The sequence below is a fragment of the Prionailurus bengalensis genome, chromosome X (genome assembly GCF_016509475.1).
Source record: "Prionailurus bengalensis isolate Pbe53 chromosome X, Fcat_Pben_1.1_paternal_pri, whole genome shotgun sequence".
Lineage (NCBI taxonomy): Eukaryota > Metazoa > Chordata > Mammalia > Carnivora > Felidae > Prionailurus > Prionailurus bengalensis.
In genome coordinates, this window is record NC_057361.1 from 6,835,087 (window position 1) to 6,862,256 (window position 27,170).

The window sequence follows — 27,170 nt, forward strand, 5'->3', positions numbered from 1 at the left end:
AGATAGAAGGAGATAGAGAATCCCAAGCAGGCTCCACGTCGCCAGCGCAGAGCCCGACGCAGGGCTTGAACTCACCGTGCGATCATGACCTGAGCCCAAACCGGGAGTCAGATGCTTAACCGACCGAGCCACCCAGGCACCCCCGAAGGGCTTTTTAATAGAACTCTACGGAGTTTGGAACGGGTCCTTGGCGCACACAGTGTCATTTGTAAGCTAGATTGCTATCTGACAAAACCCAGTTCGTTAAAAAACAGAAAATAGCAGCTGAATTCATAATAGCGGTATCCTGGAACGTCCCCAGATGTGCCCTGGCGGGCGGCTGGCTAAGCAGACCGTATGCAGCTGCCCACCTTGGGGGCTCTCTCGGCAATGAGGAGGGATGTGCTGTGGGTACGTGCCACAGCCCGGATGCCTCACCAGGGAGATGTGCTGGCTCATACAAGCCAGTATCGGAACGCCGCATTCTGGATGGTTCTACGTACCGAACTTAAAATGACAAGTCTGTAGACGTAGCAAAAAGGGTAGTTTGGGGGAGTTCTCTTGTGCTGATGGAGAAGCTCTGTGTCTCGACCGTGGTGGCGATCGTGCATGTGGACACACGTGTGGAGGTCAGGAGGTTTGCAGTCTAGTGACCAGGCAACAAGAAGTCATCTTGGTTTTGAGATTGTAGTACAGCAAATAAGACGTCACCACTGGGGAGAGGCAGGGTGACACAGAACACGGGATTCTACCATTTTTGCATCTTTTCCTGACTCCACGGTATTTCCAAATTATCAACATCCAAAATAAACCAAAAACAACATTTTGCCCTTCCCATTATCTGCGTGTGTGTGTGTGTGTGTGTGTGTGTGTGTGTGTATGTGTATGAGAGACAGAGGGTGGTCAATGATCGAGAGACAGCGAAGATGTGTTAATTAAATTGCGCAGGTCATTTGGCCACGCCGTGGACCCAGGCTTTGACAGGGACGTTCTTTTGTATGACGGATTCGGATAATGGCCATCGTTTGAAACTGGATGGCCACACAAACCTTCCGAGTCTTCTGGGAACAGAATCCTGAAAAGTCATCTGAAGGGGAAGAGTAGTTGTCTCTTACACAGCTCAAATTGTTGCCTCCTTGGGAATCAGCAAACTTGGGTGGGCACCGTATGACTTGCCTCCCTGGCTGGCTCGTCCTGGGTAATTGTCACGAGAGGCCGTTTGGCATCGGACCTGGCACCTCCCTGGCCTCCACTCACTAGGTGCCAACAACTCTCCCCACCCCTCTGTTGTCACAGCCAAAGAGAGAGAGAGAGAGAGAGAGAGAGAGAGAGACAGAGCATATGCAGGGGAGGGGCAGAGAGAGGGAGACACAGAATCCGAAGCAGGCTCCAGGCTCCGAGCTATCGGCCCAGAGCCCAACGTGGGGCTCGAACCCACAAACTGTGAGATCATGACCTGAGCCAAAGTTGGATGCTTAACCGACTGAGCCACCCAGGCGCCCCACCCCCACCCCAACTGCTTTTATTAGTAAATGGAGTGTAAATGGAATTCTCATTTCTTCACACTTTATCTTCTTGGGCTGTATTTTGATTCCTTCTGTTTTAGAACTCAAATAGACTTTAACAATGAGCAGAATGCAGTCCTTGCTTTTATTAAAATTTTCCAGGGTATTTTTGCCCTCGAGGAAGGCAAAAGTCTGCCAAAGCATTTTGCAGCAGATAATAAAATAGTTGGGAGTAGCTGCCTTTCCCTTTTTGGTCTCCCCTTGAAGAGGTTACATAACCAGGAAAAGGGTGCTACTCTTAATATTTGTGAATAATTCTGTCTACAGAAATGATTAAGCAGCTTTGCCCACTGTAATCCTGGCAGCTGACAAATTATCCGGTAGGCTCCACTGTGTTTCTTAGAACCGTGGAATGCCTTCTTATGCAAGACACGTTTGCACAGATTCGGGAAATCATTTGAAAATGGTTCAGCTCTCTTAATTTAAACAAAAGTTCAGGGCTTATTGTTCAGCTGAGTCTCTAAAAATATATTTTGACTGCAGTGGCTCTTTTACATTGCTAATGTGTGTCCCTGTTTAAAAAGAGGATCTTTCTGAAACAGTAAAGGCAAGTGTTTCTTTGAGGGAATGGTAGCCTTTGCTTTAGAAATAATAAAGGCAACTGTTAGTTTCATCACATAGTAAATAAAGAAGACCTGAATAATCTGTCCATATCACTAGCGGGTAAAAGGACTTTTGAAGTCCTGCGAAACGGTAACAGCTCCTGCTTCCTATTCGCCGTGGACGTGAGCAGTGCTTTTGTGTTGGCGCTCTCTGGGGGTCCCACGACCACCCTCAGACTGCGATTCGCTAAGAGGGTTCACAGGGCTTCGTAATAGTTATGCTCGCAGTTCATTGTAGCAGAAAGACATAGGTCATAGTGTACAGCACGGTGACTATGGTTCACAGTAATGTATTGTTATATTGGGAAGTTACTAAGAGACTAAATCCGTAAACGTTCTCCTCACACCAGATCAACGTAACCCTGTGACGTGATGGAGGTCCTAACCAACCCGATTGTGGTAATCGTTTCATAGTGTCTGTGTGTATCAGATCATCATATTGTATGCCTTGAACTGACAGGATGTCTCAGGTCCCTTCTATCTCCGTAAAGCTGAGGGGAGAAAGAAACAGATTGGCATCAGAAAAGGGAAGGGGCGCCTGGGTGGCTCAGTCAGTTAAGTGTCCGTGATCTTGCATTTCGAGAGTTCAAGCCCTGCATCAGGCTCTGGGCTGACAGCTCGGAGCCTGGAGCTGCTTTGGACTCTGTCTCCCTCTCTCTCTGCCCCTCCCCTGCTCCTGCTCTCTGTCTCTCTCTTTCTTTCAAAAACAAACATTAAAAAAAAAAGGGACGAGTGCGTGTGGTGTGGCCCAGCATAAGGTAAGCTCACACGTACAGATGTGCTGTCCCCATGGATGTGCTCAGTGGCACTTAATTCTCCTGGCATGTGCGACGACACCCGTGAAGTGTCCTGAGCACACGAGCTTGGGCGTGCAGGGTTTTCACTGGGCAGCCGTCCTGTGAGCCGGCAGCACCTGCTGAGAGGGACAGAAGGAAACCTTGGCAGATAGGTGGCTGTTCATCCCGCCACCGTCCCGGAGTTTAAAGCTGGGTTGTGGACCCATATCTGTCATTTCTGAATCGGCGTGTATGTCGTACTTTGATTAACAACCAACTGGAAAACGTAGGGGCGGGTAAGTAGCTGGAGAATGTGATACCCACGCCTTTTCCATAGAAAAGAATAAAACGTTCCCCTCGCCAGCTTTGGGGCATCCGTAATTCACACTCCTCCACCACGTAAGCACCTCCGTGTTCCCTTTGCACGATACAGTCTGGAGGGCCCCGGACCTCCGCCTGACACCCCCGTGCGTGTGAATTGTTGTATTACAAACCTCTTGGGATGCTGATAGCTGCAGAGGAGTTTCTCTTCGTTCAAAAAGTGTATTTGTTTTGCGAGACTGTTCTTTTGGTTTGGTCATAAGGCCACTCAGAGTGACAAAGTGGAATCGTGAACTTGGTCTTTCCTGTGCCCCAGACGTTCATAATCACATCACGACCACCCCGGTTCCCGTGCAATTTGGGTTGTGTCGTCCTTGCTGAGTTTACTGTTCTAATTTGTGCATAGAAGCTAAGATTCAAAATTTGCCATTCTTGTGCTCATAGATATGTTAGAGGGGGAAAAGCCTAATTAGAATGAAAATCACTTTAAAAAGAATGAAAATCGCTTGATTGTTTATAAGCTATAGCTGTTTAGGGGTGCCTGGGTGGCTCAGTCAGTTGAGAACCTGATGTCAGCTCAGGTCATGATCTTGCGGTTTGTGGGTTTGAGTCCCGCGTCGGACTCTGTGCTGACAGCCTGGAGCCTACTTCAGATTCTGTGTCTCCCCTTCTCTCTGCCTCTTCCTCTCTCTCTCTCTGTCTCTTTCTCTTTCAAAAATAAATAAACATTAAAAAATTTTTTTTAAGTAAATTACACTTGTTTAAATGTGTATCTTGCTCAATATTGCCAAACAATTTCCATTGTTATTAACATCAATAAAGCCCTTCAGGGGACGCCTGGGTGGCTCAGTCAGTTAAGCGTCTGACTTGGGCTCAGGTCATGATCTCGCGGTTTGTCGGTTCGAGCCCCGCGTCGGGCTCTGTGCTGACAGCTCGGAAACTGGGTCCTGCTTTGGGTTCTGTGTCTCCCTCTCTCTGCCCCTCCCCTGCTTGCGCTCTGTCTCTCTCAAAAATAAATAAACATTAAAAATAAAAAAAAAAAAAGAACAATGTAAATTGTCTTGGGGCGCCCGGGTGGCTCAGTCGGTTAAGCGTCCGACTTTGGCTCAGGTCACGATCTCGCAGTTCGTGGGTTCGAGCCCCGTGTCGGGCTCTGGGCTGACAGCTCGGAGCCCGGAGCCTGCTTCAGACTCTGTGTCTCCCTCTCTCTCTGCCCCTCCCCTGCTCATGCTCTGTGTCTCTTTCTCTCAAAAATAAAGCAAACATTAAAAAAAACCCCAAAACCACCACCCTTCGATTCTTTTGAAGGTGCCCATGAGGTGTGTGCTGTGACTTCGTGAAGAAGTCTGGGATGGTTCAAGTTCCCTTTTTTCGCGGAGACGTAACAGCCACTTAGCAAGGTGCCTGTCTTCAGAGTTGAGACACCATTACATTTAACGCCTGCCCCCTCTGAAGCTCCGATGGGACCTGAAACGTGTTCAGCCTTCATGTATTTTATTTGCCGCCAACTTCCTGCCGTTCCCGTCCTTCCTTCCACACAGACGAGCAAGTCGTACGCAGTGTCGGCCGCGACACTGTCCCTTCTCCCCAGAGTTACTGAATGTCACTTTACCGGGGCCACCGCTGCTGTCTTGCTTCGTAGATGTCACTGACCCCGAGGTGACGTCCTTTCCCTTCCCTCCCGCGTCTGTGTCTGAAGTCAGCCCGCTGCTTTCTCCCCAAGTCCTGGCGTGCACCCCAACCTCTGCATTGGGCGCCCCAGCCTCTCTTGCCTTCCCCGCTGGCGTTTCGGCTGCACGCTGCCAGGCACGTCCTGATGCCATCCCGCCGACCGCCGTTGCCGCATCCTGACCACGGACCTCCCCTCCAGAGATTGTCTGCCGACTTCCCCTCGTATCTTCTCTCCTGCCTCCGTTGTCTGTTCTGTCACCCGCTTGTCTGCCAGCCGGCCACTCGGCGTTTCTTGCCAGCGGTGCTCCTGTCCCCGTCGTCACGGCTCCATTGTAGCAACTGAGCTGACGTTCCTGGGCACAGTCACTGTGTCAGGCAGGATTCTAAGCCCTTGACCGAGAAAACCTTTAACCCACAGCAAGCAGGTGCAGCTTCGTTTCTGCGTACAGGTGAGAAAACCAGTGCCCCAAGGAGGCAGCCCCTGGCCCCAGGCCCCTCGCTGGGAAGTCACAGAGGCAGCACTCGGAGCGGGCCATCTGGCTCCTGAATCTTCCTCTCTTGAATGATTTTTCTTGACTCTGTTACTGTGGGGAATTCACTGATTCTCTTGCTGACGTGAAAGCCTGCATTCCTGGCATGGGCCCTGCCTGGCCCGGACATGTCGTCCTTTCTCCGTATTGCCGAATCTGGTGTGTTAATGCTGGGTCTGGTATATTCGCGGTTACCCGAGGGAGAGAGGCTGGGGTGTGAAGATCCTTTCCCAGGGTCCTCGTCAGGTTTGGGTCTTGGGCTTTGCCGGCCTCAGAAAACAAGTTGTGGGATCCAGGCTCGCTTTCTTCGGCCCTTCTCGGCTCTGCCCTCTCATCCAGGTCTCTCCCCTAGATCAGGGTGGAGAGAACGTTCTCTAGAGCTTAGTCTCTGGCCCAGCTGTTCACGTCTTTCTGGCACCCAAGCAGACATTTTAGATACGTACATGACAGCAGCTGTGGTCCAGGGCACCTTTCTGTACAAAAGCAGGTGAGGGGCCAGACCTGGCCGCCAGGATGTCGTGTGCTGGCTTCTATACAAGACCCCGCAGAGAACGCGGGCACTGCTTCCGCCTCTCCCCTGCAGCCCCCCGTGCGTGTGGTGCATGTTCCGTACGTCTCTGTCCCTCTGCAGACCTTTGCGCCCTCCCACGTCGACGTGCATATTTCCCAGCCTCAGCTGTCTGCGCGTCATTTTTGCCACGCTTTATTAACATTTATTAATATTTTCCTTAAGGTGAAACCGTTCCTGAGATGTGCCTATAGTCGCATTTGCGTGATACACGTTAAAATAAATAAGTTAGATTGTACAGGGCTCCCAGGTGGCTCAGTCACTTCAGTGTCCAGCTTTGGCTCAGGTCGTGATCTCATGGGATCGAGCCCCGCGTCGGGCTCTGTGCTGACAGCTCGGAACCCGGAGCCTGCTTCGGATCCTCTGTCTCCCTCTCTCTCTGCCCTCCCCCGCTCAAGCTCTGTCTCTCTGAAAAATAAATGAACATTAAAAAAAATTTAAAAAAGAACTTAGATTTGAAAGTGTTCACCCCTGTGCGATGCGAGTGAATTTGGGATAACATCGGAGGTCTGGATGCCATCAGGGAGGCCTTGATGTCCTGGAATAGAGCAGTTGGCATGATTTTCGGTTCCTCCTCCCGAGGGCCTGTCCTTTGTTAGCGGCACTGCCCTACCTATGTCCGAGCGTGGACGCACAGATGAGGACGGGGGCTTGTTTTGGTTAACGGTCGCCTGTCAGAGGCTGATAAATGTAACACCGGAGGTGCACGCGAAGGGACCCCAGGACCCCAGGAAAGCGCACGGAGAGAAGGTGGCATTGGAGCTGTGACCTGAGCTACAGTTCTGCGAGCAAGCCAAGGAGGACGCGTCGAGCACAGTCAAGAGGCTGGCTTGAAGAAGGCCCTGAGGGTTCGGGGAGGAGGACCCCCTTGCCGGGGGCGACAAAGGATGCAGAATGAGAGGAAGGACCAGAAAGGACTGGGAAGGTGGTTCAGCAGCTGAGCGCCAGGCAGCTGAAGGCTGGAGCCCTGTCCGTGTGGAAGCCACGGATTCGTCTTTGGCAGTAAATCTGGAGGTTGTGGGAGCAAAGGACAGGGGAACACGGAGAATCTGTCCAAATGGTGGCCGTCAAGTCCACTTAGCGACCAGGGGACGTGCTTACCTTGCGTTAGGTAAAGAAGCAGCAACGCGGAATTCTGCCATCGTAAGAATTAACATACAGACTAATTTGCAGGGACAAAGGGGGCTGGAAGAAATTCTACATGAGAACACTGGTTGTATCAGGTTTAGTTATTCAAGTGTAGTTATGTGAGTTATTTCCTCTGTCTTCCAGATTGCTTTCTCTGTGTTTTCCCCACGTCATAATTTTTTTAAAAATTAAAAAAAATGTTTTAAATGTTTATTTATTTTTGAGAGAGAGGGAGCGTGTGGGGAGGGACAGAGAGAGTCGGCATCGATCCCGATCCCGGGCTGGAACTCATGGACCGCGAGATCATGACCTGAGCTGAAGTCGGACGCTCAACTGACTGAGCCACCCAGGCGCCCCCATAAGTTTTTTGGGGTTTTTTTTTTTTTTTTGTAATTTTTAATGACGCTCTCCATTACAAATCTCTGGCTTGGCTTCTGTGCTCGTCTGTTTCCCAGTTTCCAAATAACAGATCCATGAGGGTTCAGACTCGCGGGGGCTGGGGTTGCCAGCAGGCGGTATGTTTGCGCCTGGAGGTCCCGCGACGCTCTGGAAGGCTGAGCGCACGCAGCTCTGTGAGCCGCTCTCGGGGCCGCCTCTGCCCCGGCCAGTTGTTGGGAGGAAGTAACAACCTTCGTTTATAACCTGACTAATGCTTTCCCCTCCTGGATGTTTCCCATGTTGAGAGGATATTAAAATCTTGGCAGGCCTCACGGTCTGCACTGGTCAGAGGCCCGTGCTGGACTCAGCCGCCACCCTTGGGGTCCGGGCCAGATGTTATAAGTGAAACCCTATTTTAACGAGGTCCTTCTGGTATTTCTTTTGGGCGCCATCCAAGACGGTCCATTTTACACCAAATTCCATGTTGCGCGGGTCGTCTAGAACAGGTCTGCAGCCCATAAAAACGTTCTCGCTGCACTCAAAGTTTTCTGTGGCAGAACGTCAGAGAATTGGGAGAGAAGGTGAGGGCTCGGTCTTGAGGATTTTATATAGACACATATATACACACACACACGTGGTGTTATATTCGCACGTATATATAAAGAGGTTGAATGTAAAGCTGATAGGAGCACATGCGGCGATTAAGACACGGTCCAAAAGAATTCTCCACGTAGTTTTGTGCTTTTTACCACGGGTAAACATAGGGTTTTCGTTCGGTGAGAATTGCTCCTTGGGCCGCAGATGTCACCGTCTGGCGAGACGAATCCATCACTTCCAAACAGGAGAAGTGAACCGACCACAAATTAGCTTCCAAAGATGTGAGGGTGCGTGTTTTCTTATTCTGTCGCCTTTTGCGTTGACAGCTTCTCGCTCCGTGTGCGTGTCTGTGTGTTTGCGTGTCTGATTTATGTGACCCAGCTAGCATGTCACGACCCTTGGCCTCCCTTCCATCTGTTTTTGTCAGCTCCCGCCCCGCCCCCACCACCTTAAGTCACCCCCGTCCCCACCCCGAGAGGAAGACAGCCGCTTGCCAGACAGCTGCCGTCGTGTTGCACAAACTTTTACGATCCAGGAAATATTGATTCCCCCGTGGATAGGGATGTTACAGGAATGTCGATATTCGAAGAAAGGAAAGGAAGTGCTCCATGATAAATGAGCGGTCCCTGGTTCTGTCTTCAGAATGACTCTTGCAAAATCCCTGCCCCGGAGCCGTGGAGAGTGGATCCGTGCTTTAGCCGGTGGCCGTCGGGCACCCCCGAATCGCAGGGCCCTCCCAGCGGCCAAGGCCGTTCCCGTTCACCCGTCCCTCACAGGACGGCCTTCGCAGGCACACTCGAGTCGTTTTACAAACCTCCCAACCACAGACTCTCAACTGCCTGGTTTCCTGTCCCCTGGGGACATCCCCACCTCGCTACCGCCTCTCCGTTATACTGGTGAAAGTGTAGTCCCAGGAATGTCCTGTCTTCCGTCTTCTCCGGCTTCCCGGTCCCTGCACGTGGCCCCGTGTGGTGTGGTGAGACCCCTTCTTTCGGGACTTGTAAGTGATCCATTCTTTCCATGGCCTGAACCCCTCTGGGTGGCCGCTCAGTCACCTCTTTAAATTAAAGCCCTGTGGGTTTGGTGGGACGGCGAGGTCCCTTTTTCCCTCTACCCAGAATCTTAGGTTTGAAAGAGACCTTGGAGATCATTCAATTGTACCTGTTTGGTCGTCAGAAAAGGAAGCCAGAGCGCCGCGGAGGGCGGACCCAGGCCCTGTAGCACCTGCTGAAGAGTGCCGACTTCACACGCACAAAGAAACAGCACCATGTTCCTCCCTCGCTGCGTCTGATTTCGGTTGTTTGCCGTCACTCTTATTCCAAAGGCAGCTCTCATCAGGGGAATGTGTCTGAAAGATACAATTCATCCTTGTTTGCTTTTTGTAACACAGAAAGCATTCAGCCTAGTTTTTGCAACATAGAACCTGTTTGCAACTTACTTGGCTAAAAGATGTACTAGAAATCGTATCGCTGAACTAGACGACCTTCTTCCTCTTTTCTAAAGTCTGTCTGAATCATTTCGAGGTTTCGGGGGTGTGTGGTGTTGTGCGTGAAGAGCGTGGAGTCGGTCAGATGGCCACTTGCTGGCTGCGTGCCCTTGGGGGAATCGCTTACCTGCTCTGTGACTCAGTTTCCCCCATCGCTTACACGGAGTCAAGATGACGAACTCATAGGCTGCTGCCAGCTCTCTGAGCTAATTCTTGGAGAGGGCCAATCCACGTAATAAGCACCGAATATCATTACCTTTATTCTTGTTCTCAAATAACATCATAATTTTTCACTTCAGGTGTGCGTATACCCAGCAGTGCTCCTCGCGTATACCCAGCGTATACCCAGAACTGCCCCTCGTATGGCACCGTCCTCTTTGGTTAAAACCCGTTTTCCTTCTGTTTTGCTGTTGTACCTACTCCCTTAATTCTTGTCCTTCTCCGTCAAGCTCCACTCTGAAAATAGCAAGGACTCCGTTTTGTTCAGTTTCTTACCACCCTTCGTCTGCATCCACCCCAGTGGTTTCTTTTAGCTTTCCTTCAGCTTCCTTGACACAAACCCGTCGTGAGCCGCGGGGGCTGTCCCCGAGGAGGCTGCTCTGTGCGTGATGGAGGGAATCCAGATGGGCTGCCTGGAGGCAGGAAGCGTCTTCTTGGTAGCTGGGAGATGCACGAACGCAGAGAGTGCTTTGTGCAGGGGCCGCGGCATCTCAGGAGAGACTGAAGTCGTTTCCTCCTGAGGGGACGAGATAGGCCTCTGGGCAGCAAGGACGCCTGGCCACAGCCGTGGTGACTAATAAGCAGGTGTCAGGAGCGGTGAACAGGGGGTACTCGAGAGCAGGGTTTCTCAACCTCCGGCTGTTGAAATTTGGCCCCCGTCACTCTGTCATGGGAGCCGTCCTGTGCCTTGTGTGATGCTGAGCGTCCCTAGTCTCTACCTGCCAGATGCCAGCAGCACCCTCCCCGCCCCCCACACACACCTGTGACAACCGAACGTATCTGCAGACATGGCCAAGGTCTCCCTCTGGGGGACAGAATCGCCCTCACTCGAGACCCACAAACCAGTATTCTGGACCAAGAGACCGGAATAAGCAGGGTCATCCTCTAGCCGAGCAGCCACGTGTTTCCGGCCCAGGCGCCCCCTCCGCTTCCTGTCTGTGCCTTCCAGGGGAAGCTCGGAGACATGGCCCCGGCCCCGCGGCACCGTCTGAGGGGCTTTGAGGCGCCTGCTGAGGTGCGGGGCTTGCCCAGCCTGCGGGCTCTAGCCGCTTCGAGCAGGAAAGCCGGAGTCCCCGTGGCGAATGGGTGCCGTTAGGGTGACAGTTTTGTCTGCCACTGCCTAGCGAGAAGGAGGCCCCGTCTGCTGCCGTTGACCTCCACGCGGTCAGGCACAGGGGAAGCGGGTGTCCGTGCCTTTGGGCTGCGGTCGGAGAATCCCGCGGACCGAGTGGCTTCTACACAGAGGCTGCTTTCTCACAGTTCGTAGACGGGATGTCCTCCACCGGCGGACCGGCAGGTGGGGTGTCTGCTCAGGGCCCGCCGCCTGCTTCACGGATGGTCTCCGTGGGATGACCGGATCCCACACGGACGGGAAGCGGGCACAGGAGCTCTGGGGGCCTCTTTGATAGAAGGGCACTAATCCCTTTCATGAAGACTTCACCCTCATCACCTAATCACCACCCAGAGGCCCCGCCTCCTAACACCATTGCCTCATGGAGTGGGTTTCAACGTAGGGATTGAGGGGAGACGGACATTGAGTCCACAGCAGGAAGGAATGAAAAACATCTAGGAGGTCGTGACGTTTCTTTTTCTGCACGTGCACGTGCACGTGCGCCCATGCACACACAGGATCAAGTTGGCTTCCTTTTCCCATAAAGCTGCAGGTTGTAACTATGTTCAGCCTCGTGGGCCAGCCTGTCCGTTGCAGATACTCGGCTGGCTCTGCCGTCCTCACACGCACGCAAGCAGTGACACACAATGTATCAACTCGTGGGCGTAGCCTTATTCCGATAAAACTTTATTTGCAGATACAAGCAGTGGGCCAGGCTTGGCCTTCCCCCGATCGAGACAGTTCGAAATAAACGTGCCGTGCGTGGGCTTCGGGTGGATGTCTGTATTCCAGGCTCATTAAGTATTTAATAAAGACTCTGCTTTCAAAGATGCCTCAGATTGGGGCCCTTGGTATCTGTTTCAGCTAAAGACGGAAAACCAACCCCACATCTGCCTGGCGTTCCGTGTCTGCGTCTCCCTGCCAAATCAGGATTTTTAAGGGCCGGCGAGTGATAACCCAGCGGGCTTTGCTGATGCGTCAGGCCGACGTTAAGCAGGCAGAATGGTTCACTGTACAGCTAACTCAAGTGGTGTGGGAAGCCATTTGTGAGAGAGGTATGGTTTAGCGGTGTGGGGAGGGCAAGAAACAGAAAACGAGCACTCGGTTTGTTTTAATTCTCGTTTTATTGCCTAGTTGGGCGAGACCAATTCATGCTCACGCTGTTTCCCTCTCTCACGAGGAAGATGGAAAGCACTTTACTCTCGAAGGTCTTGCGTGCTTCGTCTAAAACATAGCGCTTATTTTAAAGCTTTCCCAGTATGGGGCGCCTGGGTGGCGCAGTCGGTTAAGCGTCCGACTTCAGCCAGGTCACAATCTCGCGGTCCGGGAGTTCGAGCCCCGCGTCGGGCTCCGGGCTGATGGCTCGGAGCCTGGAGCCTGTTTCCGATTCTGTGTCTCCCTCTCTCTCTGCCCCTCCCCCGTTCATGCTCTGTCTCTCTCTGTCCCAAAAATAAATAAAAACGTTGAAAAAAAAAACAAATTTAAAGCTTTCCCAGTTTATCATGATCACACCCTTTTTGGCTCCTAGGAAACATTTTCAGCTCAGTGGCTGGACCGCATCGTTGTGTGTTATCTGAATTCTGTGACCCCATCGCATAGAGAGAGAGGGTGGCTTGATTTTCACCGGCAGCTCTGTACCTGTTGGGTTTCGAAATCGAGCGGAAATGGGAGTGGACCACAGATAGTGTCTCTTGAGGGTTACTTCCTCAGGTCACTGGTTTCAAGCATGGCAGGGTCAACCAGGCAGTACCTGGAGACACTGTGGGCTGTCAAGACTGGGAGGGGGGCGCCACTGGCATCCGGTGGGGGGAGCCCAGGGGTGCTACTCAACACCCTGCGGGGCACAGGACAGCGGTCCCCGCGACAAGGAATGATGTGGCTCCGACGTCAGTCATGCCACGGCTGAGAAGTCCTGCTGTCGAGAGAGGTAGTGGGGATGCCTCTTCCTAGGCAGCAGGCCTGCTGGCTTCAGTAACGACTCCAGGCCGGCCGAGGGTTAGGCAGCGGGGGCACTAATGCTTTGCCCTCACGCAGCTCTTCCATCGAGGTGCCACCGAGCTCTCTGTTCCCCTTCATTTGGCTGGGCCTCTGTTTCCTGTTCTTCGGAAGTTGTTCGTAACAACTTCCACACCTGCCATTGAGCCAGTCCTGAGTGTTTCTGTCTCTGTCATTGATACCACTGCTTTGTTGGTATGCACGTCCCCTTGGGCGGAAGAAGACGTACATCAAAAGCTGCAGGAAAGCCGAAGAGGCAGAAAGCCCAGAAGTCCTACGTCTCAGGCAGACTGGAGGTGAATGCGCTCATTAGCCTTGCAGCCCAGCTGGGGAGAGAGCAGCGCTGGCACTGTCGAGTGTGGGCCCCCCCCCCGGGGGAGAGGCATCCAGTCTGGAGACGCCAGTCTTCCAAGATGGCGCCTCTCACAGCACCTGGGCGGCCGTGGCCTGAGACCAGGTGCTCAAGCAGGCCTTGCTTGCGTAGTCTGTGAACGTCTCTCTGTTCCACCACCAATGAGCATCAGGACTGCAAAGTGTGCGAGTGACTGCTTCGTCCAGTGTCCTCACTGCACAAATGAGGAGAGGTGGAGAAAGAACGCGTCTGCAGCTTCGTGGTCTTCTCTAGATTGAAAACCGTGTGTCGGCCGTGACACTGTCACAGCTGCTTCTCTCATCAGCTCCTTGAGGTCCTTGCTAACCCCATACCAAAGAACAGGAAACAGAGGCCAGCCAAATGAAGTGACCTGGCCCAGGCACTCATGGGGGATCGAGGGCAGACCCAGTGGTCCGCCTGTTGCTGACATTTTCTCCACCTGGCCCTCCTGCAAGAAGGAAGTCTTAAAAACAAATGGATTAAGGAAAATAAAAAAACCCAAACCAAAAAGAAACCAAAAACATTGAGAGGCCGTGCATAGATTTGCCCAAAGAAATGAAGCTAAGGTGATTTTATTTATTTATTTACTTATGTATTTATTTATTTTTAAGTAGTCTCCATGCCCAACGTGGGGCTTGAACTCAGTACCCTGAGATCACGAGTTGCATGTTCTACCGAGGGAGCCATCCAGGCGTCCCGGCAGCTAATGTAAATCTAAGCAAATAGGAGGGACTCGTGTCAGCAGTGACGTGGAACAATACCGCATGTGTTTCTGAAGATATCTGGTTTCCAGTCATGATTTCCTGTGCCCTCTAGTAGGGGACACAAGTTTCAATGACACGTGTTCAAGGTCATGGCACTCCCGTATACCTTTATCTGCTCGGTCACTTTGCTTCAGCAGGGGAAGTTCATTGTCACGATTCCTCGCCCACGCTCTTTGCAGTCTTAGATTCACGCCGCTTGGGTTAATCTTCACTGCTTCATCCCTGTCTTGCAACACATCTTCATTGAACGTTGTCCTCGCCACCTTCTAGAAGTGCGATATACGTTGCAAAGCGTTATCACGGAGAGAGATCAGAAACTCGGGCAACGAAACCTCAGTGGCAGCATTTAAGCCCCCAGATGCAGAAGGACATCAAGGACGGGCGTTGAGTTAGACGTGAGCTTGCACCTCGTCCTTCGCACGTTGCCCGTGTGGCACCGGGAACCGCCAGCGTGTCCCGCCTGGGAACGGAGGTGGCATCCACCCAGAGGAGCTGAGAATTCTGGTTCCTGCGCTTGTGGGTGTCACGGGGGGTGGCGGAGGGGGGCAGGTGAAACGGCGAATCCTGGAGTCATACAGTCTGGAGGTGACATTTACTGCATTGTGTGCGTGAGCCTTGAACCACTTACCTGATTTCTCCAATATTTACTCTTCTCGTGTGTAAGGCGATAACCACAGCAACTGAGCAGCTGCCCTGTAGAGATAGTGGGCACAGAGTGCCCAGGTTTGGTTAAAGGAAGTAATGCGGTTGGAACCTGCGATTTTGTGTGCCTTAAGTGGCAGTTCTGTGGCTGGTGTCTGGAAGATGAAGAAAGAAGGGACAGAGGAAGGAAATACTCTGCATTTCGCGTCCCCACCTGAATTCCTAAGTTGAAATCCTGACCCCCGCTGTCAATGGTGTTAGCGGGTGGGGCCTTTGGGAGGTGGTTAGGTTGTGAGGATGGAATCCTCACGCATGGGATTCGTGTCCTTTTAAAGGAGACCCCCACCCCCCACCCCTGCCCCCACCCAGAGCTAGCTCACCCCTTCTGCCGTGTGAGGACACAGAAAAGACGGCCGTCTATGAACCGGAGAGCAGCCCTCACCAGACACCAGGTCTGTCTGGCACCTTGATCTTGGACTTCCCAGCCTCCAGAAGCATGAGGAATAAGTGTCTGTTGTTTGTAAGCCCCTCAGTCTGTGGGATTTTGTTACAGCTGCCGGCTGTAGGAACTAAGACATACACCAGAAGCTTGACCTCTCTTCTAGTGTTGCCCCTTAGTCATTGAGACTGACCTCTTCTTAGGAACCTTGTCTGTTCTCCGTGCTGTGCTCTGATTATGGCATCAGTAGGTGTTTTTAGGTCGAGTCACCAAGGAAGCTAAGAGTGGTTTCCCACTGCCCGGGTTTGGCTCTCAGCCCCAGCCAAGTGTCTGGGGCCTGTGGGTTCCTGGAGGGATCTCAAGACCTGGCCTGTAAAAGGGGAAGTTGCACTTGGGGAAGCGAGGCAGAGCGTTACCAAGAGGCTTTAAGGGAAGTCGTGGCGAGTTGTTGGAGCGGTGCCTGGTGGAGAGGACGCACCACACAAGGCCTGCCTATCATTGTTATTATTCGTGCAATTCCTTGCACAAGGCCCTTTAAAGATACCAACCAGGAGAATAAGAAATGGCCCTCGAAATCCAGTGTCCCATGCCCTTAGCTGGTCAAGACCGCAGATGGAGGAGAAGGCAGGAGCCGGGTGAGTGGGGTCAGCAGGCAGGGAGAGTCAGGAGTTTGTAAGACGGACAGATCACTGTGGCCCGGGGTATATGGTGAGGACCCCAGGCAAGAGCGAGTCAGGCCAGGAATCTACTTGCCCCTGCTCTATCCACTCACCTGGGGTTTTCCATCTACACCGCTGGCAACCTGACAGATGAAAGCTTGGAGATAAGATTTCTAGCAGGGCCGAGAGCAGGGCCGAGACTCAGGATATAGTCACTGGTTAACACTGGAGGGGGTGGGGGTTGTGTTATGGCCACCGGAGGGGGTGGGGGTTGTATTATGGCCACCGGAGGAGGTGGGGGTTGTGTTATGGCCACTGGAGGGGGTGGGGTTGTGTTATGGCCACAGGGGTGGGGGAGAGGGTGGGGGTTGTGTTATGGCCACAGGGGTGGGGGAGGGGGTGGGGGTTGTGTTATGGCCACAGGGGTGGGGGAGGGGGTGGGGGATGTGTTATGGCCACAGGGGTGTGGTGGGGGAGGGGTGGGGGTTGTGTTATGGCCACAGGGGTGGGGTGGGGGAGGGGTGGGGGTTGTGTTATGGCCACAGGGGAGGGAGAGGGGGTTGTGTTATGGCCACAGGGGTGTGGTGGGGGAGGGGTGGGGGTTGTGTTATGGCCACTGGAGGGGGTGGGGTTGTGTTATGGCCACAGGGGTGGGGGAGGGGGTGGGGGTTGTGTTATGGCCACAGGGGTGGGGGAGGGGGTGGGGGTTGTGTTATGGCCACAGGGGTGGGGGAGGGGGTGGGGGTTGTGTTATGGCCACAGGGGTGGGGGAGGGGGTGGGGGATGTGTTATAGCCACAGGGGTGTGGTGGGGGAGGGGTGGGGGTTGTGTTATGGCCACAGGGGAGGGGGCACATAGGAGGAGGGAGAAGAGCAGGCTGGGGGGGCAGCCCGCAGGGAGGGCCTCGGAGGGGCAGTCCCGTGCGGCCTCAGTTAGGTGCTTACAGTTGTGCGAGGCAGTTCACAGCCTCTGTGCAGCGGATTGTAAAACCAACAGCGGCTACCATACGACTCTGTGAAATAAAGTCCACGTTTTATATATTCTTTATAATCGGGCACTGGGGAGCCGACAGGCCTGGGTGGAGGAGGAGTGGAGAATAGAGAAAGGAGAGGAGGCCGCACACACAGGAAGCCTCCTTTCACGGAGGAACATTCCCATCTGCTGAGCACCGTGGTTATTGCCTCGGCTGTTCAGGTGCTGCCCGCGCGAGGCACAGGGCCTGCCGTGTGGAATCCGACGGAGGCCGGGCCTGCTCACTGCCACTGCCGTCGGCGTGGCAGGTGAAGGTGGCGTTGTAGCCGCGGGAGGGAGGGCGGCAGGGACCCCGAGGAGTCCCGTGCTGGAGGGCCGCACGTAGGACGAGCCAGTGGGGATGGGTCGTGTTGCCTGGGGACACCCCCCTGAGAGCAGGGTTTGCAGGACCCCCACAAGCAGGGGGCGGGGGGGCTGGCCCAGCCCAGGAGAAGCCACACCAAGGGGGTAACTCTGAGACAGGTCCGAAGGGTCCAGCCTTATGGGACACGCAGACGCCGGGGACACTCCAGCATTGCCGTGTGAACGGTGGGCAGGGCGGCCGGCAGGTAGACACTTCACCCCAGAACTGCTCCCTTCTCTTCCCACAGTATAAATGGTGAGAGAGTTCAGAGTCACAAGTGCCTTTGGCCCCACCGCACCCACAGCCTGGGAGCTGAGCATAGGGGTCCCTGTTAATCACACAGCCTCCACCCTACAAGGATTCCCAGCTCCCCGGCACCCGTGGCCTCCCCACACCGAGCAAGGTGAACGCGGTACCCCCAGCAGACTGGGCTGCCCCCTCGTGGAGAAGGGCTGCATCAGCCGCGGACTCCGGCAGTAAGATGCCCCCTTACTGTCCTTGAGGAAGGGCCACTGTGGGTTCCCCATCGCCCTAGGACCCACGTGGGTCATGAGTGCTCCTGCCCCCTGCCCTGCGTTGTTGCCGCCCCTCCTGGAACCGGAGTTGTCTGCTGCGTTCCGGAACCACCACCCTGACCGACGAGTGTTGAGGGAAGGGTGGGGGGAGCTGGCATCTCTAATAACGACCAGTTATCAGATGAAACAGCTCAAGCCACCGCAGCGGGTCCAGAACAGCCTCCTTTTCTTCGGATGTTTGCTTGTGTGGTTCCTTTACCCCCAGCCACCTTGAGCGCTCGGAGCCCGGCTAAAGACAGGTGCCCTGTGTGCACTGCAGTGGGGTCAGGGGGCACTCGGGGACGGGGAGCTCCAGAGGGACTGATGGAAGGCGGAGAGGAAGCCCAGAGGTGCACTGGCACGACGTTTAGCCAGGGCACGCTGGGCTCTGTTTGGCTCTTAACGCCGAAATGGCTCTACCTCTCAAGCTGTGTCTCCGTCCCCTGCAAGCAGGTCTAACCCTGCTGTATCCCTTCCGCCCTGCCCGTCCCTCCGCTTCTCCCCAGACCCGAAGCTGGGCGTCCCACGGCCACGTGTGCCCCCGCTAACGAGGCACGTTCGACTTCGGTGGTGGTGCCGCCTTCGGGCCTCGCGAAACCCCGGCTTCCCTCTCTGTCGCGGCAGGTTTTTCCCACTCGGCGTTCACGTTCGGTATTGAGAGCCACATCAGCCAGTCCAACATCAATGGGACGCTAGTGCCGCCAGCTGCCCTCATCTCCATCCTGCAGAAGGGACTTCAGTATGTGGAGGCCGAGATCAGCATCAACGAGGTGGGTGCCCTCCCCGTCTCCCGGGATCCTGCCGGGATCGCCTCCGTCCCGTCTCTCGCTTTGAACTGACCTCATCCTCACAAGCCTGTCAGATTCAGCTTTCTCTCTGGCTTTTGTAAAGCTCTTTGAGGGGCACCTGAGCGACTCAGTGGGTGACGCATCCGACTCTTGGTTTCATCTCAGGTCGTGATCTCGCGGTTTGTGAGTTCGAGCCCCACTTCGGGCTCTGCGCTGACAGTGCAGAGCCTGCTTGGGATCCTCTTTCTCTCTCTCTGCCCCTCCCCTGCTCGGGCTCACTCTTTCTCAAAATAAACAAACTTGAAGCAACAGAATGAAAAAGAGATCTAAAAAAAGTACAGAAGTAATCTATCCTGTATTCTGTCATTTCTGTTCCCCCACCATTTTGCAAAAACCCCATCTTTGAAAACACCCAAATTTCTGCCTGTCGTGTGTGCATTCTGCCGGCAGTGGTCATCTCCTCTTGCCTCTTTTTTTAATTTATTTTTGAGGAGGGAGAGACAGCACGAGTTGGGGAGGGACAGAGAGCAAGAAAGGGAGATAGAGGATCCGAAACAGACTCTGCACTGACAGCAGAGAGCCGGATGTGGGGCTTGAACTCATGGACCATGAGATCATGACGTGAGCTACAGTCAGATGCTTCATGGACTGAGCCACCCAGGCGCCCCTCCTCTGTCATCTTAGATTGGATGCCCGAGGCGGTTTTCCACCAGCCCCACGAGGTCCCATCTAGTCTCTTTTCCTGCCTAACAGCGAACTGTGGGGATAGGGGCGCATGACCCCAGAGGCAGAAGACCTGAATTGGGGTGCCTGGATGGCTCAGGTCACGACCTCACGGTTCACGGCTGCTTCTCTGGATGGCTCAGGTCACGACCTCACGGTTCACGGCTGCTTCTCTTCCTCAGCCGTGCCGGCTCCAACGTGTTTACAGGAGAACGTAGAGGTCATCTCATTGGTGACTTAGGCTTGCGGTCATTAAATAGGGGGACCACGTGCGTTTAGAGTTTAAAGTAGGTGGTGTTTTCATTACTCTGGGCACGTGATACTTTTGGCCGAGTAGTCATCCCCTTGAGGTGTGAATATGTGAAGAAGGCAGGTGATACGGAAGCATGCTGACCAGTTGGCCAACAGTGGGCACGCCGTGGTGAGAACCGAAGGGTGAAGATGGTTGACGAGGTGACCAGCTACTTGTTCACACATTTTGTAGGGTTTCGTATCGTTTGCTTGTTTTTGAATATAGTATCGTGACCAGAACTCAGCTGGTGTCACGTTTCGTTTAGCTCATGTCCAGCTCAAACTCACGTCTTTCCGGTCTTCCTAATTTCTGAGGTAATTCAAGGTCAGAACGTACAGAAACGTGTTTGCACATTAAGCAGACACAACCCAAAAGCACTGAGTTTTGTATGACTAATATTTGGAGCAGAGACAGAGGGAGACACACAGTCTAAAGCAGCTCCAGGCTCTGAGCTGTCAGCGCAGAGCCTGACCCAGGGCGTGAACTCACGAACCAAGAGATCATGACCTGAGCTGAAGTTGGACACTTCACCGACTGAGCCACCCAGGCACTCCTGGAGTGATTTGTAAGGAAAGAACATTCTTCTGTGTTTTTAAGTGTGCATGGAAACTTTTTCATTGCAAATAGAAGCCAGCGAATCAAAAGACGTGGGAAGAAAAGGAATTAAATTCAAACGAGTAGGAATTGAACAGTGCTGTCGTCCGTATATCACGGCTAGATTTAGTCCACACCCTGCACCCAAAACGTCATTTCAAATGGCAGCAGGTGCGTATGGTATTAATTCGGACAGACAGGTGCACAAGGAATCGAATCCTGATTCGAATCAAATCGAATACTGTGCTAGTATCTCTAAATTGGCTTTGGGTTTCTGAAGAGCTGCCTCTTCCGTGTAAAAGGGTAGTTGGTCACAGATCTGCCCACCAGCCATACCATCTGCACACAGCTTGTCAGCCTCAGCACTGCCGCCTCGTGGGGGCAGGTGACTGTGCTGGGGCATCCTGTACACGGTCCAGCGTGTTGAGCAGTGTCCCTGGCCTGCACCCACTAGATGCCAGTTACATCTGTCTAGTGGGGACAGCCCACAGTGTCTTCGGACATTGCCGGGTGTCCCCTCAGAGGGAAGAGTCGCTCCCCGCTGGGAACCCCTGCATCCAGCATAGCACTTTTTGTCGTGAAATAGTAAGGTTCCGATGGCACTAATGCCCCGATTCAGTCTGGTGTTTACCCAATACGGAGTCGGTCATGACACCAGAATCTCGATGTGCGCCCCGGGCCGCACCCCCCCTGCAACATCCCACTGTGCCCCCCTGCCCCTCCCAGCTGACCCCCCCCACACCCCACTGTGCCCACCTGCCTCTCCCGGCCGTTCCCCCCCACACCCCACTGTGCCCACCCGCCCCTCCCGGCCGTGCCCCCCCACACCTCACTGTGCCCACCGGCCCCTCCCAGCCGTCCCCCACACCCCACTGTGCCCACCCGCCCCTCCCAGCCGTCCCCCACACCCCACTGTGCCCACCCGCCCCTCCCAGCCGTCCCCCACACCCCACTGTGCCCAACCCCCCCCCCCCAGCCATCCCCTACACCCCACTGTGCCCACCTGTCCCCAGCCCACTGCGGACTCCACGGGTGTTGCTGTGGACCCCCAGTCCCCGCTGGCTCCCCTCCGGGCACCGACGGCCATCCCCGTGCTCTCTCCCCAGGATGGCACGGTGTTCGACGGCCGCCCCATAGAGTCCCTGTCCCTGATCGACGCGGTGATGCCTGACGTGGTGCAGACGCGGCAGCAGGCCTTCCGGGAGAAGCTCGCTCAGCAGCAGGCCAGTGCGGCAGCCGCGGCTGCGGCGGCTGCGGCCGCGGCGGCCACGACGGCCACGGCGGCCCCGACAGCCGTTGCTCAGCAACATCCACCAAAGAACGGAGAGGCCACGGTGAACGGGGAGGAGAACGGAGCCCACGCGATAAGTACGTGCGGGGCTCTGGGGGTGGGCGAGCTTCTGGCGGTTTCTCTGCTCCGTCTGTGAGTCGGCTAGACTCTTCGCGATCTGCCCGCCGTACGTTCTTAGGCGTTGTGCGGTCCGCGTGCTGTTTGCCCGCGAGGGCTTCACACCGTTTTCGGGAGGTCCTTGGATGCGACGGTCTGGACGCACATAGCCCTGATTTGGGGGCACCGGGCTCCTCTGAGAGCTCCTTTCGTACGGCAGCGAGAAGCACTCTGTGACTACCGTTCGACATAAAAGGGTTTCATTTGTGGAGGCCACGGGTCCTGTCATTCAGCCGCCCGTGCTGAGCGGGTTCGGCCGAGATCCGCTGGAACAGTTCAGCTCACAGATCGGCCCGAGGTCCTATCCAGAGAACCTGACTCCGCTCTGATCTGCGGCTTATGGTCTCAAAGGCTGCTTCAGGGTCTAAGTTCGAAGTTTCTTAATCTTCTGTCAAGGAAAGCAATTTGGAATTGGTGAACTTTTAAGAAATCCGTACGTCTGCCAAGGCAGAAATTTTCCCAACTTGTAAATTGCACGGATTTCTTTTATTTATTTTCATTTTTTTATGTTTATTTATTGATTGATTTATTTTCACATTTTATTTATTTTGGGGGGAGAGACAGAGCACAAGTGGGGGAGGGGCAGAGAGAGAGGGAGACGCAGAATCCGAAGCAGGCTCCGGGCTCCGAGCTGTCAGCACAGAGCCTGACGCGGGGCTCGAACTCAGGAGCTTTGAGATCGCGACCTGAGCCGAAGTGAGATGCTTAACTGATCGAAACCCCCCGGGCGCCACAGAATTCCTTTTAAATCTTAAGAAACGTAATGGAGCATGGCTGCGTGCAGACATGCACGCTTCTTAAAGCACGCTGGCCACACACACACAGAGCCTTCGATCCAGGGGTGCGTCTGGGTTGACTTGCTCGTTCCGGGGAGCGTCCCTGACAGCTCGCGGCCACCTCCTCCCTGCCACGTTGTCCTCCGCCTTCCGCGTTCCCTTTATTCCCTGAGGCCTGCTGCCACCTGCAGTTTGGGTCATCGTGCTGCAGCGCAGGTTGAAACCAGACCGTGGTGTCTGAGGTGGTATTTTATGCTGACCTTCAAGAGTCTTTCCTTTCCTGCCGCTTGGGAGTAAAACAGCCGCCCCCCGGGATGGTTTCCAGGTGGCATTTAGCACGGCCAGTGTCCACGGTCACCAGGCTTCCTTGGGCATTCAGAACCCGGATCCCGTGGTTCATCCGGGGCAGGCCTGTCCGCTTAGAAAGCATGGCGGTTCTGCTCAGCTCGAGAACTCCCGACACAAAGGTGACTTCAAGACGCTAACGGCACCGGGCCCCCACGAATACGAGGGTGTTTGCAGGCAGGGGTGCGGGGTGGCGGGCATTCCGCAACAGTGGTGGCGTCTCCCGGTAGGAGCTTCACAGACAAAGACGTGATACTCAGGGGCGCCTGCATGGCTCAGTCGGTTAAGCGTCCAACTTTGTCTCAGGTCACGAGCTCACGGTTCATGGGTTCAAGCCCTGCATTGGGCTACGTGCTGATCGTGCGGAGCCTGCTTAGAGTTCTCACTCTTTCCTTTGTCTCTGCCCCCTTGCCCCCAACTTGTGCTTGCTTTCTCCCTCAAAATAAATAAACTTTAAAAGAAAAAAAAAAGGTGATCCCTCCAAAAGGTGCTCGCAGATAACACGTGTCACCCCATCTGGAAAAGAGCAACCTTCAGGCTCAAACTGGCTGTCGTCATTGTTCCCCAGTGTCGTGGTGGTGGTTAGACATTAGCCTGGCCCTAATTAGGAAGAATAAATAAATTCGTATTTCTCTATCAAATTTGGACAGTGTTGAACTAAGAAAATGCAACACATTTACTACATTACACAAAAGCAGGATTCGGTTACCGTCGTCAGAGGTAATAGAACTAAGTACACGAAAAGAAGGTGTTTCTAAGACTCAAGTGCCCCCGAGAACGCGCTGCTTTTATCCTGGTCACCACGTGTCTTTTCCTGTTTCTTGTGACAGATAATCATTCGAAACCAATGGAAATAGACGGGGACGTTGAGATTCCACCCAACAAAGCCACAGTCCTTCGGGGCCACGAGTCCGAGGTGTTCATTTGTGCCTGGAACCCTGTCGGCGATCTCCTGGCTTCAGGGTAAGGATGCCGGGTGGTGGGTGCTGCAGGGCCCGTGGGGTCCGAGATGCTTTCCGGAACCGGGCCTCATGGAGCAAGCGCTGCCCTCTTTTGTGTGCGGAGCAAGGCCTGGGGCTCTCTGTGCCGCTCTCTTCCCCGGGTTGTGAGGGAGTCCTCGTTCCACGCTCTGTTCTCAGCGGGGTGGAGAGCAGCGCAAAGACACGTTAAGTCACTAAGAGCAGCAAGAGTGGCGAGGAGGAAAACACGGCCAGTGAGCGTGATTAAGAAGACACAGGCCGTGGGCCAGAGATCGCTGACGTAGGCCGCCCGCAAGTCTGACGGGCTTTGTTTCCACTGGACCCGGACGCTGAGTGCGGGCGCGTGTTCATTCTGCAGGTCCGGAGACTCAACGGCAAGGATATGGAACCTTAACGAAAACAGCAACGGGGGCTCCACGCAGCTCGTGTTGAGGCACTGTATACGAGAAGGGGGCCACGACGTCCCCAGTAATAAAGACGTGACCTCCCTGGACTGGAACGTAAGCCCCTGCCGCCACCCAGACGCTTAAGCCCCCGGAGACCCTCCAGCGCCGCGGGGGGCGCCCCTGCAAACACAGGGGAGCGGGCGGTCCCGTTGGCGAGCACCCCCAGCCCGGGGGCCGGTGGTACGGGTGCCCTCTCTTCCCGAGAGCTTCTCACGAGGCCGTGTCGGGCAGACCCCTGGCCGGGGGTTCAGAGGCTCGTCTTCCCATCATTAAGCAAGATGAGCCCGGTGGTTTTCCTGGGGGGGGCCCGTTCCGCTGGTGGGATGTGAGGCGCGACCCGGGGAAGGGGACGTGTCCCCTCGCTGTCTCGACAGCAGGCGTCACGTGCATCTGGACGTGGGAAGCCCGCGGTCCGTCGTGACTTCTTTATGCTTTCGCTTCCGTATGTGCAGGCACGGTTTTCAAAGCTTCCTTAAGCCTCACTACCGTCACGTCTCACACGGTGGTTGCAACTGTGCCACCGGGGTGAGCGGTGGCGGTATTTCCCCTGTTCCTGCGCCTGTCCTCACAGTGCCTCACGTTGCGGGTTCGGAGCGGTGTGGGCTCCAGGAGGCGCACAGGGTCGGTCGGTCCCTTCCCTGGGAGCCAGCTCCTGCTGGAAGAGTAGCCTCGCTGACAGGCCGTCAGCTGACAGGATCAGCCGACAGGCCGTCTTCTGTTTTCGACGCTGCCCCCACTGAGCTGTTGGCGGTGCTGTCTGTTTCTTTCTGGCCCGCAGAGCGACGGGACGCTGTTGGCCACAGGCTCCTATGATGGTTTTGCGAGAATATGGACGGAAGATGGTGAGCCCGGCCTGCCTCGTGTGGGGTGGGAGCAGGCGTGCCCCAGTGTGGAATCACCCAGTGAGCCGACCGTGGCTTTGAAGTCAACCTGTTTGTTGTCTCCCTACGTAACAGGCAACCTGGCCAGCACCTTAGGGCAACACAAAGGCCCCATCTTTGCCTTGAAATGGAACAAAAAGGGGAATTACATTTTGAGTGCTGGTGTAGACAAAGTGAGTATTAGCTTGACGTAGGTGTCTCTCGTCTGCAGATGCTTATTTATCTTTAATCTCTGGATCACATCCTGGGTTTTGTTTGTTGGTTTTTTTGGTTTTTTAATGCTGAGAATTTCTGCTTCTTAAGATAGCAGAAGAGGTTTATTCGGTTTTGTTTTTGTGGGTTTGATCTTACTGTTCATTTATAATACGTACGCTCTCAATATAGTCTACCGTTCCACAGACCTTTGTGCCAAACTTCCCCCCCTGTTTTTGAGGTGCATTATTCAGTGACACAGGAAGTCCCCAAATTGCATTTATGCAACACTTGAACAAGCAAAGGGGTGTGGGACGCACTGGACAGAAACCCTTCACCACTGGGCCATTTTGGAAACACGGACTGTCTTCTCTCGAGAGCCCAGGCTTCTGTTTCCCTGATTCGATACATCGTTACTTCCTGTGGAAGGGCTGCGGGCCTCTCCGAGCACGGGAGTAAAGCAGAGCCGCGCACGAGCGGGCGTGCCCCCGACGGCCGCGGAGCCCCTGGATGGGGCTGCCGGTGGATGTGATGGAGTCAAGGCGGGGCGGCTGCGAGCACCCAAGTGCATCTAGAAGCCATGGGTGGGCAAGGAATGAGGCGGTGTAGGTGCCATCTGGCTCTGAGTCTGAACCCGTCCTCTGGATTTGTGTCCTCAGTCGCCAACAGCCAGGAATCGTGACCCCCAAAAAACAGGGATTGGATGGTCATGTCATTCCTAAGATTTGGTGGGAATTTGAAGTCCTTGCTGTGGGGAAATATTATCAAGAAGTGGAAACAGAAGGGGAAGAAAAGCATGTCCTCACGGCACTTTGTGTTTGTACACCTGTAAACTGGGTGTGAATACTCTACTTTGGTTTGGTTTCCAGAGGACGGGCTTGCTTGCTTTTTTTTTTTTTTTTTTTTTTAACATTTCTTTATTTTTGAGAGACAGACCACAAGCAGGAGAGGGGCAGAGAGAGAGGGAGACACAGAATTCGAAGCAGGTTCCAGGCTCTGAGGTGTCAGCACAGAGCCGGACGCGGGGCTCAAACCCATGAACCATGAGATCATGACTTGAGCCGAAGTCAGACGCTTAACCGACTGAGCCACCCAGGCGCCCCTCTACAAGGCTTTCTTTACACGTTCATACTGACGTCAGGATGATTTGAGAAGCGGTTAAGTTACCGCTTCATGTTCATTCAGGTTCTAGAATTAATATAAAATAATGGCCATGACTTACAAACCCTGCCGTGGTGTTGGTCTAAAATATTTACTATGTGGCCCTTGACGGAAAATGTGTGCTGACCCCCACACTGGGATGTGACGCTCTGGGTTAGTCTCTCTCTCTCTAAGCCAGTAGACCCCTCATTCGGACCCAGTAGCCCAGTAGCTAATGTTGAACAAGCTGAGTGCTATGGTTGACTCACTAAACGTTCTCCTGGAACTACATCACGTTTTCTCCGAGGTGTTCTAATTCACATATTACAGATGCGCGCACACACACATACAGACACGGAACTTAGGGACGTGGCTGGTCATCCGTACTGCTGATGGGATTGTGAAAATGACTTGCACAAATGACTGCTCACCTTTGACAAGCACGTTAACTATTACGTGTGTTGGCCAATTCAGTGCTCCCAGGGTAGGAGGCGGGCGCTGTGGCATCACCCTGTGTCACAGAGACCCGCACTGACTTGCCTAGGGACCCACCGGTACAGGGTACGGGCCCTGGATTGCCAGTAACTTCTGCCCTTCGACCTCCACATGCTTCTAAAAAGTTTTTTCAGGGGCGCCCGGGTGGCTTAGTTGGCGAAGTGTCGACTTGGGCTCAGGTCATGATCTCACGGTTCGTGGGCATGAGTTAAAGCCCTGCGTCGGGCTCTGTGCTGACAGCTCGGATCCTGGAGCCTGCTTCGGATTCTGTGTCTCCCTTTCTCTCTGCCCCTCCCCGGCTCGCACTCTGTATCTATCAAAAAATAAACATTAAAAAAT

General features: G+C 54.2%; 1 protein-coding gene across 4 annotated transcripts in view; it reads left to right on the top strand.

The window, feature by feature from the left end:
• The window catches only part of TBL1X (transducin beta like 1 X-linked), a 234,292-nt gene that overhangs the window by 187,731 nt on the left and 19,391 nt on the right, over positions 1–27,170 (top strand). For all 4 annotated transcript variants that reach the window (XM_043571099.1, XM_043571098.1, XM_043571100.1 and 1 more), the window contains 6 exons: positions 18,357–18,502; positions 21,236–21,497; positions 23,528–23,660; positions 24,036–24,177; positions 24,902–24,965; positions 25,080–25,177. In XM_043571099.1, coding sequence (XP_043427034.1) covers positions 18,357–18,502; positions 21,236–21,497; positions 23,528–23,660; positions 24,036–24,177; positions 24,902–24,965; positions 25,080–25,177 — 845 coding nt within the window. The remainder of the gene's footprint in view (positions 1–18,356; positions 18,503–21,235; positions 21,498–23,527; positions 23,661–24,035; positions 24,178–24,901; positions 24,966–25,079; positions 25,178–27,170) is intronic.